The sequence below is a fragment of the Phoca vitulina genome, unplaced genomic scaffold (genome assembly GCF_004348235.1).
Source record: "Phoca vitulina isolate PV1807 unplaced genomic scaffold, GSC_HSeal_1.0 scaffold11, whole genome shotgun sequence".
Lineage (NCBI taxonomy): Eukaryota > Metazoa > Chordata > Mammalia > Carnivora > Phocidae > Phoca > Phoca vitulina.
The window spans coordinates 47,734,879-47,747,033 of NW_022589714.1; the positions used below are offsets into that span (position 1 = coordinate 47,734,879).

Consider the following 12,155-nt stretch of genomic DNA (forward strand, 5'->3'; position numbering starts at 1 on the left):
GCTGGTGTTCTTGGCCAGGGCACTGCACTCATCTTCCTAAGTTGTGAACCTCTTAGTTGTTTGCAGTTTCTTTAGGGACTGATGCCTTCTCGCCAATTCTGTGATGATTGCCCTGGCCTTGGGAGTGAGAGCTGGGGTGGGGTTGGCAGAGAGTCAGAAAGGATTACGTACCAGCCTTAGTTGAGGTCCTACCATTTTTTTTTTTTTTAAGGACTGTGCTATGGTGAGGCTAGAGGCTATTGAGATTTCTTGAGGTTGGTGAATTCATGGTATGTTACCTAGTTGGTTTTTTTTTTTTTTTATGAACTCTGTAGAATCATTTAGAAGTAGTATTTGCAAGAACCACAGAGAAGGGGCGCCTGGGTGGCTCAGTCATTAAGTATCTGCCTTCGGCTCAGGTCATGATCCCAGGGTCCTGGGATTGAGCCCCGCATCGGGCTCCCTGCTCGGCGGGAAGCCTGCTTCTCCCTCTCCCACTCCCTCTGCTTGTGTTCCCTCTCTCTCTGTGTCTCTCTCTGTCAAATAAATAAAATCTTAAAAAAAAAAACACACAGAGAAAAGGTTCTTATTGGAGATAGATGATATTCAAGGAGACTATTGGCTATAATGCATTGAAAATGTGGCACTTAGGTCCCAAAGAGAAACTGGAGCCTCCCTTGTTTCTTCCTTTGCTTGCTTTTTTTTTTTTTAATATTTTATTTATTTATTTTTAGAGGTGGGGGGAGGAGCAGAGGAGGAGGGAGAAGAACAAGTAGACTCCTCGCTGAGTGAGGAGCCCAGTGCAGCACTCCATCTCATGACCCTGAGATCACGACTGTGAGATCATGACCTGAGCCGAAATCAAGAGTGAGATGCTTGCTTAACCAACTGCACCACCCAGGCACCCCTTCTTGTTTCTTAATTTAAGCAGACTCGTATTCAGAATGCACTTATGTGAGCATCTGGCAATTTCTCTGAAAGCATTTCTTGTTAAAGTTGAGTCAGCTCCACCTCTTAAAGCTCCTTAGGAATAGGGTTAGGGTGTAGACAAACATCACTAAGTATTTATTAACACTCTGTGCACTGTTTAGGTCAGTGTACATTGATCAGTGGGAGACTTGAAAAATAAAAGAATTTGCCCCTATCAGCGAGCAGCTTACAGTACGGTAGGGGAGATGAAACATGGACGCAGCAATTAGAGAACAATTCAGTCAAAAAGTCTGGAGAGACAAGAACACAGTCAAAATGTGCAGTTTGTGTATGGCTGTGAATTAGAGTTAGGGCAGAGAGGAAGAAGAGATTGAGTTGATGGAAAGGGCTTTTCAAAGGATAGATTTGGAAAGACAGGAAGGACAGTGAACAGTTTAAGTGCTGAGGGCAGAGTGCGTAAGAGACGTGTGGTCCGGAGATATGGGTGATAGACAGTGAAAGGTGGGTTCAGTCATTTGCAGGGCTTTCCTTGGAGGAGCAGTGGATGGAATCATCACAGATGGCTTTGACAAGAATTGGGACTGTACTTAAATGGGTATCTTAAAGCAGAGCTTATTCATAATTCTAGACATTTGTGTTTGACTTGAGAATATAGATTTGTTTATTTTTAAAGACAGGCGTGCTTGAGTCTGCTCAAGGGTATACTTGAAGGGTATAATTGATACAATGATGAGATCAGGTATACCAAAGTTAGATTTTAACTCTTCCTATGTGCCAGGTGTGTTTCCATGGACTTCACATGGATCATCTCATTTTTTTGACAGGAAAACAAAAGCTCCAAGGGACTTAGGAACTTGCTCAATATTACATAGCTGTTTGAGAGGCAGACCTGGGATTCCAGTCCAAGGTGCCACATTACTAAAATGTGTCTTATTAGTAGGTGAACCTGGGCTCTCCCTAGATCCTCCTGTTGGGCTCAAGGCTGTGTTGAGTGAAAGCATTTACTGAGTTGATGATCAGTATCATCAAGGAGTGAAAAACAGCAGGGTTGAAATAAGTGGCTCTAATGTAAACTGAAGATTGTTCATGGCATCTTCTTTTTGAAGACTTGAGCCATACACAAACTGCACATTTTGACTGTGTTCCGCCAAATGCTGGTTCAGTAGGAGAAACTTGTTATTATCTTTGTGGGGAGGTACCTTGTCCATTGAGTCTTTAAAGTAGTGACTTCTTTTCCTGGTTAGTAAAAATAAGAACTTAGGTGCAGAAACTTTGTGGTGTTTATAATAATTAGCACCCTTTTATTTATAAGTGAGTGGAAAGAATGAAAGAAACCCCTGGGCTCTAGAGTTGGAGCATGTGTTTTCAGTTCACCCCAGATGCCATCTTTATGGGGAGCGGAACCTGATGCCCTGGTGTCAGGGATCAGAGTAGACAATAGATTTGACTTACTCTAAAGAAATTCCCTGTCTGCCATTAAGGCTGGGAAAGAACATGATGCTCTTGGAAGCCCGTGACCATGGCTATAATAGGCACATATGGCTTCCTGCTGCCTCCATAGTTACAGTTTAACTTGCTAAGGTTGGTAGGATGAAATGAAAAGATTGCTTCATGCACCTGCTCTATGAGGGCTGCATGGTATGTCAACATAATGGCACATATGTCAGTGCCAGGAACCGGACACCCCGGGAGTCCTTCCCCAGCTGTACTTGAATAACCATAAGCTCTCCGGACTCTGTGCTCCGTGTCGGGGGGGAAGCCCTGGGTGGGAATGCCAGCTCTAGCTCCATCCCACAACCCAGAGGGCCTGGCCCCTCCCTGTGTGAGAGCTGTCAGAGGGAGTCAGAAAAGTAAGTATATGCTGACCTGCTCCAAATATTCATAAATCCTTTGTTAGAAATTGGCTGACCTCCTTGTCGGCTCAGTTGTGGCTGACCTGTCCCATGTGAACAGTCAGATCAAGTATTGATGAACGGTAGGTGCTGTTTTACTGAGCCCTTTTTATGTGATTAGCTCGAGAGCCTCTGAGGACAAACAGTCACAGTAGGATAGGTGCTCACTCTGTTGACTCAAGCTAGTCTTGCCATGAATTCTAGCTCTCTGACTCATCCCTGGAGGCCAGGATAGCTTCTGTTTGGACGGTGTGAGAATAGTAAAAAAACAATTTATAAAAGTGTGGAAGGAGAAAATAAGTCCTGTTAAAATTAGATGCTTTTTTTTCCTTATTTGGCAGTATTTTTTTTAATCTCTAAATGTTTTCTGAGAAGACCTTACAGAGAAAAAAGACACCAAACAGTCTGATTCAGGACAGATGATAATAAGAGTATGGCTGTCAAAAACCAAGGGGCTGTACTTGAGGAAGGCCAAATGCTTCGCTTCCTTTCTCCAAAAAAAAAGAGTAATAATTTACCCTGGGGGAGCTGAAAAGAATCCCAAACTCATTTATTTTGTTACTTAGCCTTTGGCTCCTATTTTGTGTTTGTCCTTACTTTAAGAAAATGTTTGGAGCTGGTATATGTCATGTACTCCTCCTTTAAACTGGATTACAGTCTGAGCCACTGTTATTACTTCCGCCAAATGCTGGTTCAGAAGGAGAAACTTGTTATTAATTTTGTGGGGAGGTTCATCGTGCTCCTCCAGCGTCAGCCACTGCCGAGTGCCGTCTGCCCTGCCTGCCCACATTCCCACCTGCTTCTCTTCCTGTCTCTGACAGCCACCCTTGAGTATGTTTTGGATCTGCAGCTAGAGCAGGAGTCAGTCTGCTTTTATTGCATCGGAAGTCAGCTCTCTCCTAACCTGCTGCTCTCTCTGTTGACTAAGGCATAGAGGAGTTACTTTCCCTCTATTTAGGTGAGAGTTTAGAAATCATGGTAGAGGTTACCGGGGGAGGTTTGCACAAGGCAAATCTTTTGCTCTGTGGGCCTGAGGATATAATGGCTGGTGGATCTTATTACCTACTTTAAAGTAGCCAGTCAGTTTAACATCATAATAAGGCGTGAGTTTGGGGTGACATAATGGAATTGGGTTCAACATTTGCCCAGTTCAGAGGGCCCTGAATTTGACCAGAAGGCGGGTGGTTGGTGTCTGTAGCTGGGCTCATTGGTTATGTGAGGGGCTAGAGGGCAGTGTGACCTTCCCACTACCATGAGACTTGAGTTTTTGCTCTCAGATGCCGACCCTTTCGTAAAAGGCTTACAGGGGCGCCTGGGTGGCTCAGTTGTTGAGCGTCTGCCTTCGGCTCAGGTCATGATCCCAGGGTCCTGGGATCGAGCCCCGCATCGGGCTCTCCGCTCAGCGGGAGGCCTGCTTCTCCCTCTCCCACTCCCCCTGCTTGTGTTCCCTCTCTCGCTGTGTCTCTGTCAAATAAATAAATAAAATCTTAAAAAAAAAAAAAAAAATTAAAGGTGGTTGAAGGAGAAGCTAGAAGAAAAACTTGCGTCACTTGATATTTTATCCAACTTTTTCTTCTGGCAAGGGACGGGTAGCAAAAGCACAGGACACCCAGGCAGAGGCCAATCCGAATGCAGTAATCAGAGCTATCAAACTACCATTTATTGAGCACTTACTATGTCCATGCACTGTGCCAGGAACTTTTTAAATTTAATTTTTATTAAAATTATCAATGTAAGGAGCCAAGTAGTTCTACAAAGTTTATTACACAAATGCCAGTCACTCCCTTCCTCCCCCCACCCCCAGCATTTGCTCCTCAGAGGCAGCAGGCTCAGTGTTCGATAGGCATTACTTCATTTAGTGCACACGACAGCACGTGGTGCGGGGGCTGCTCTTTTCCCTCCTTTACAGTTGCTGCGGCGTGAAGTACACAGGTTCCGTGATTTGCTCAAGGTCATGCAGCTAGCAATGGTAAAACTAGGGTATGAACAAAAGCAATTGTTTTTGACTCCTAGCCTGCTCTCTCAACAGTGTACTACATTGCTTCCCGGTCATAAATAGTGTTCAAGTTCATATTCTTACCAGCTGAGCTAACAGCTGTGGGCTAGGGAGAGAATGCTTTCTATAATATAGTGTAATATTTCACATGAAGATCAAGCCAGTTATTGACTAAATATTATGTGACTTCTCTACTACTAAGCCCCCTCCCCTCACAAGCTATTATGGCAACTATAGAAACCAGTCTTTCTCTCCAGCCTCCCAAGGGAAAAGAAATCCCTAGAACCTCCATAGTTACTTGGGTTTAGATTTTTGTTGACATTGAAATTTCCATTAAGTCACTCTTGTGACAGCAACACCTATGTCTCTTGAAGTCACAAAGCCTGTCTGTATTCTCTGAAGTTTTACTTTTCTGGAATGAACTTAAAATCTCCCTTTGAACATGCTTAATATTTTAGAACTAGAACATACTTAGGGGCTACCTTATCCCCTTTAAAGTCATTTTATTTCGGGGCGCCTGGGTGGCTCAGTCGGTTAAGCGGCTGCCTTCGGCTCAGGTCATGATCCCAGGGTCCTGGGATCGAGCCCCGCGTCGGGCTCCCTGCTCTGTGGGGAGCCTGCTTCTCCCTCTCCCTCTGCCTGCCTCTCTGCCTACTTGTGCTCTCTCTCTGTCTCTCTGTTAAATAAATAAAATCTTTAAAAAAAAAAAAAGTCATTTTATTTCTGCAAAAGCTATCTAGAGAAAGCGAATTTTAGGCAAAGGGACAGCCAATACAAACCCTGAGGTTGAGGTTTACCTGGTTTGTTTAAGGAACAGAGTGAAGGAAGAGGAGAGTAGAGAAAGATGAAGTCAGAGGATGGAAACCAGATCATGGAGGGCCTTGTGGGCCCTTCTAAAGCTTTGGGCTTTTGCTCTGAGGGGCAGAGGAAGCCATTGAAGGGTTTTGAGCAGAGAGATGATAAATAAACCCCCTGCCTTTGGAAGTGGGATGTAAGAGAGAACGGAATAAAGATGACACCAAGGTTTTTGGCCTGAGCACTAAAAGGACGGAATTGCCATCAATGGAGAGGGAAAAGGCTATGGTAGAAGTGGGGAGAGGGTGGCGCCTGGGTGGCTCAGTCAGTTAAACGTCTGCCTTCGGCTCGGGTCATGGTCTCAGGGTCCTGGGATCAAGCCCCACGTCAGGCTCTCTGCTCAGCGGGGAGTCTGCTTCTCCCTCTCACACTCTTTCTGTGCTCTCTCTCTCTCTCAAATAAATTCTTAAAAAAAAAAAAAAAAAGTGGGGAGAGGTCCAGAGTTCCACTTGGGGCACACTGGGGATTTCTTTAAATATCCAAATGGAGATGTCAGGTGGGCTGTTGTCTATCCAAGTTGCATATAGAGTTTAGGAGAGAGGTCTGGGTGGAGATATAAATTTGGGAATTGACGTATGGATTATATTTAATGCTGTGAGACTGGCTGTAGTCCACTGAGTGTAGAGCAGGGTTTCTCAGCCAAAGTGCTAAGACTATTGACACTTTAGGCCAGGTATGTCTGGAGGCAAGGAGTGGGGGGTATCTAAATGCATCATAAGATGTTTAGCAGCATTCCTGGCCTTTACCCAGTACACGGCATAGTACCTCCCGAACCCCAAGGGTAACAACCAAAAATATCTCCAGACATTGTCCACTGTCCCCTGGGCGGGGAGATGACAAAATTGCCCTACTTGTGAACCATTGGTGTAGGCAGAGAAGAGGTCCAAAGACCGGAATGGGCTTAATACTGTCTGTCTAACATGTGAACAAACCGCTTCATGTTATTCAAAGCACATTTGCTGTACTTATTCTCAATTCATAACAGTCTCATGACTTCTTTAGTTACAGTCTTCATTGGACAAAATAATACGGCAGTCGTAAGTGACTTGCTCACATTCACATAGCAAATTGGAGGTGGAGCATGGGCTGGAACCCAGGGACCCAGTGTGAGTCCAGTATTCTTCTAGACCACACTCTGATGAGGTTTGCTGGCAGAAGCAAAGTCTGTTGGTTGTTCCCTGAAGGTAGTTTATACACCTAGTGTCAGGTTGTAGAGACGTCCTCATTCATCTTTAAGAGCTCCAGAAGAATTTGTGACCAGGGAGGAAGCCGTGCAGAACGGAGGAACCTGCCCCATTCGCTGGCCGATTAGTACGTTCTGTACCAGAAGGGGATTGTCAGGAAACTGTGGCTTAATGATATTACCATGACTCTCTTTTGAAAACCCAGAGGAGCCAGGAAAGTCCTCCCAGCCTTGCTGGTGTTTGCATTGGCATGGGTCGTGTGTGCATTTTAAAAATAAATTAAGCAAACACTATGAGCTTTAGAAAATGTCTTTTGTTGTTTGTAACATTACTGTCTGACTGAGAATAAGAAGTATCTCCAGGAACTCTCCCTTTTGTACCTCAACAGCTTCAAAGCTGTTCAGCTCCATTTTATTTGCTTTGGGGCTCTGAGCATCGTTTTAGACTGGTCTGACGCTGGGCAGTCCTGTAGCTGAAACACAACCAGTGTTCCCAGGATTGCCAGAATATTTTATTTTGGTTGTAAGGGTGCGTTTTCTTTCCTAGGCTCTGAATTTCGCGTTTTAATTTCTGGTGGAAGTTCTGAAAGTCGGACTAGTGAAATTACAGGTTCAAACAGATAAATGAAATTCAGAAGTGTGAGAATTTGTATAGATGCTCAGGTTTCAAATAACTTGGTCTCAGCTAAGTCCTCTGTAACTGCGTTCTAGCAGAACAGGTGTGAAATGCGAGGTTACGAGCTGGGAGCTATTGGATCTCAGGGGGAAAACATGGGCTTCCTTAGAGCTCAGCTGCAAGGGAGACTTTTTCCAAAGCTGTGGACACATCCACTTGCAAGGCTTGAGGGTCTTGGGCTTTTTGCTGTGATTTCATTGCCCAAGGGCCAATTTAAACTGTTTGCTTTATACAGAGATAGCTTTGATATTACTGGGTTAATAAGAGAGGCCTCCTAGGTGCTTGACCCATCCTAATCCTTATCTTCAAAGAATTTACTGTCTGATTACATACATGTGACTAGCTCATAGGAAAGACTAACAGCCAGTAAAGAAGGAGTATATTGAGTTCCAGTTGACTTTTAAGTAAGTGTTCATATGAATTTGGAGGACGGAAAAGGCAGTGGTACCTTGGTAGATGATAGGCTCAAACTAAATTGGAGGGAAGAGGAACCCCACGTAGGAAGGCCCAGAGGCATCCACAGGCAGGGTGTGTTCACGGGACACTGGCCAGCCTACCTACAGTGTACTTAAAGAGGGTGGAGCGAATTTTGAAGGAAGACCTTTGAAAGCCAAGCAAAGGAGAGCCAATGTTTAATGTGCAAGGAAGCAGAGTGACAATACTCTTGAGCCAGGGTAGTGGCGAGATGATAGCAAATATGGCTGCATAAGACCAAGGAGAGTCCATTTATTCTCCTACCTCAATCAGCCAGACGTTTGGGGGGCGGGGGATTCTGTGAATTAATTGTAAGAGAGGAGAGAGAACACAATAGCTTGTAAATAAGGGGTAATTGATGGAAGGTTACAGGAGTTTGGATGGAAATTCTAAGAGGAAGTGGGAGCAACAGCCTCACCCAGAGTGCTTCAGCAGAACCCCCACAGTACAGCCGGCACCAGTGGTGGCAGGGCTAGGAACTTGGATAAGCTGCTCTCCTTTTGGGTATTTGGGTCACCTCCCCAGTGAGACTCTTATCAGGTCTTTCTTCCTTTTTAGGAAGTTCCTCTACCCCGGGCGATGACCATGAGAGAGCTCTGTGTGCCAGCCTCATACCTGGATTCTAGCACACTTCCTATTACATGAGATTTGGGAGCTAGAATTCCAAATTGCAAATAACTTTTTCTGAAGTCTTTACTGAAAGGGGAAGTCCAACCCAGGCAGTATCCTTCATCTCTTTGTTGTAGAACTTTAAATAATGTGTTTTCATTCACAATGATGTTTGAGTTTTATTCTTTATGGTGATTTTCTTGATTTGCCACGGCGTAGGTGAATGCTCTGGGAGTTGCCTTTGGCCATGGGGAGCTCTGGATGGATGGAAGACTGGAGGGAGGATGGAAAGATGGATGATGAAGGGAGGCATGATAAAGGATTGGATGGATGGGTAGAGGGAGGATGGATGGATAAATGACAAGGTCCCCAGCAGGACTGTAGAAGTCAGTTAGGAGCAGAAGAAAAACTGTATTACAGAGGCACGTATAAAAAAATGGTTTTGCAGGGCTTTTTAAAAAATAAATTCATCACACTTTATGACTGAGTCAAGCTTTTGAGCAGTTTTGGCACAGGCAGAAAGAAGACTGTGAACGGACCCTGCCCCATGATCGGCCCTCGTGCATAAAAATAAGACTTCTTGGGGCGCCTGGGTGGCTCAGTTGTTAAGCGTCTGCCTTCGGCTCAGGTCATGGTCCCAGGGTCCTGGGATCGAGCCCCGCATCGGGCTCCCTGCTCTGCGGGAAGCCTGCTTCTGCCTCTCCCATTCCCCCTGCTTGTGTTCCCTCTCTCGCTGTGTCTCTCTCTGTCAAATAAATAAATAAAATCTTTTTAAAAAATAAATAAATAAAATAAAAATAAGACTTCTTTTCTTTCCTTTGGCTGGTTCTCATACTCATCCTCAGCCAGTGCATCAAATGTATCTTTGAAATTTGGAGGACTGTCCCACGAAAGTGGCTTGAACACCAGTATGAAAGCGTCTGCCGCAGTTCCTGTCCCGCTAACGTGGCCCTGCTCTTCCAGTAGGAAGCCGCCTTGAGCCTGCAGCAGCCATGGAGGGAAGGGTCCCTTTTGCATCTTCTTGAGACCGTCCCTCCTTGCCCTGCCCCCAGGACTCCAGTAGAGACTTGATTTTATTTCTGATTAATGAGAGACTAACAGGACTGTTGAGGGCTCGGGCAGTCGAGCCAGCCATGTGAGCAGGGCCCCACCAGCCCGTGTTCGCAGTACAGGATCAGGACAGAACTTAGTACTAAAGCCTGTATTCTTCTGTCCGCATTCAGTGAACTTAGTGCTGCGAAAGGAGCACTAGACAGACGCAGCGCTGACCAGGACTGGCCCAGGAAGCGAGGAGGAGGAGGGCCTGGCGGTGTTACCTGATGCTGCCATCAGTGTGCACCCGGAGAGCCCTGCCATGCACGCTCCTTTGTGTTAACGTGTGTGAACCTTTTTCTTTCTTTGAATCACAAATAAAAGCAAAATAAAGACAGGTATGTGAAAGTCTCCATGTTGTGGTGCTTTATCTAAACAACTAGCTTTCAGATAGAAAACGCATACCCCAAAAAGCCCTTGTAAGACACTCTTGTTTCAATAGGCTTTTCAGCCTTCTTTTTTCCTCCTGGAATGTTAAATGTGAAAAAACAGATGGCTCACCAGGGCAGAGTAGCTCACTGTCATTCCCTCATTCGTGTTACTAATACTTGAGGCTTACTGTATGCAAGGCATAAAGAATTGGCAGAAGCAGGTTCCACCCTCTCCAAGGGCAGTTTGCTCTCCTGATAGCCCCGCACTTCCTGCTGTTGAAATTGATGAAGAAACTTTTAAAAAATATGCTAGCTGAAACCAAACTAGTGTCCAGTCTTTTTAGTACTTTAGCTTGCAGTTAGTGTTTTCTCTGAGTGACAATTTTTAGTACTCTTTTGGAAAAATTACTTTGATTTCTCTATAATTTTAGGAGAACTTTTACAGGTGCACACTCACATGAGATCAGTGATAACCAGATCACTGGCTGGTCCCCAGTGATTTTGTGAAAAATCAAAGATTATTTTTAGGTTTGCTTGAGAACAGAATCACAAGTACTGGATCTTAAATTGTCTTTTTTAAAGAGATTGTGGTGAATGGGACTGAGCTTATGTTTATGTTTATAAATGTCTTTAAAAATATTTTAAAATATTTGAGAATATTAGCCAAATTATGGCTCTCAGTCATTTTTCCATCATGGAAGTGCAGTTCAGGACCTGGCCCAACTACTGTGATGATTCGGCTGGCTCGAGGCCGGGGTCTTTTTCCCAGACACCAAAGAACAGAGAGGCACCTCTGTCTTAGCTGTTCGATATGGCACTTCTGTGCTCTAGGAGGGCTTACCTGCCCTGTAGCCAAGTAGAACTTAGGTCCCAGGGCTCACCACTACTACAGCTGTTGAGTGAAAAACAGGGAAGGCTGAGCATACAGGCGACACCTCAATCCCCGTGGACCTAAAAGCTATCTCTCCTTTGCCAGGAACACTTTCTTGTTCCCTAGCAGATGTAGCCCCCCCCCCCTTTTTTTTTTTTTAAGATTTTGTTTATTTGTCAGAGAGAGAGAAAGAGAGCATAAGCACAGGCAGAGGGAGAAGCAGGCTCCCCGCTGAGCAAGGAGCCTGATGTGGGACTCCATCCGAGGTTCGAGCTGGGATCATGACCCAAGCTGAAGGCAGATGCTTAACTGACTAAGCCACCCAGGTGTCCCAGATGTAGCGTTTGAAAGCCTTGAAAACTATGCAACTCAGGTAGGCCCTGGGGAACTGGCCTTTAGACCTAGAGTCAGATATAGGACTTCTTTTCAGGGTTTGATTATTCATACCCTCTATTAGCATGGTTAAATCCAGCCTTGCTGCCAGTCCCTAGGTGGTGAGAAGTGATTCCTCACAGAGAGAAGCGTAGCCTTCTGCATCAGACTCCTGAGCTTTGCAATCATCCGATGGCCTCAATTTTCACTTGAGTCAGTTTAATTCAGGGCTCTGTGGTAACTACCATCTGATGCCTCTATCCCTGTTTTCCTTATTAGAAGAGGTACAACTGTTATAGGAGAGGTGTCAAGTGATGCCAAATTAGTTAAAATACTTGGCATTTGCTTTTCCTATGGATGGAGGTTGAAGAGTTCCTAGGCCCCAGAAGAGAATGGACACTATCTCTATTGCCAAACCCTGCTTTTAGTCTGGGGTTAGAGACATTAGCCACCAGAACCTGTTACACTGGGTCTTGGAACTCCAGTGGAACCTGAAGTGTGGATGGGCCTCCCATTTCCAATATACCTCCATCCTACTGTTAGGAAAGACACTTCCTGCTTGGCCTCCTGCCATAGGACGCCCTGGACAAGCTGTTCTTGGAATCTCTGCCAGGCTTTTCCTCCACCACTGGTATTGCATTGCCTGTGTTCTGTGATCCATTTGTGACACCTATAATCCTGCATGTGGGGAGTCTAGATGATAAAGTGGTTTTGAAATAGAATTGGCTCCCTCTCCCTTCCTCGAAGTGATGGTAGTTAATTGGGTGGGGTGGGATGGGGTGGGTGGGAAGAGAGTTTATTCCCAAGCCACCTTTCTGCACCAATAAAACACCAACAACTTCCAACATGCCATTC

General features: G+C 45.1%; 1 protein-coding gene across 3 annotated transcripts in view; it reads left to right on the forward strand.

The window, feature by feature from the left end:
• Window positions 1–12,155, forward strand: part of ILRUN (inflammation and lipid regulator with UBA-like and NBR1-like domains) — a 90,701-nt gene that overhangs the window by 72,152 nt on the left and 6,394 nt on the right. Inside the window, exon 5 of one of the 3 annotated variants that reach the window (XM_032409985.1) lies at window positions 9,818–10,019. The exons of the other annotated variants lie outside the window; for them this stretch is intronic. Within the exon in view, the coding sequence (XP_032265876.1) occupies window positions 9,818–9,820 (3 nt within the window). The 3' untranslated portion in view covers window positions 9,821–10,019. Of the gene's footprint in view, window positions 1–9,817; window positions 10,020–12,155 lie in introns of those variants that run through there. 3 annotated transcript variants of the gene reach the window in all.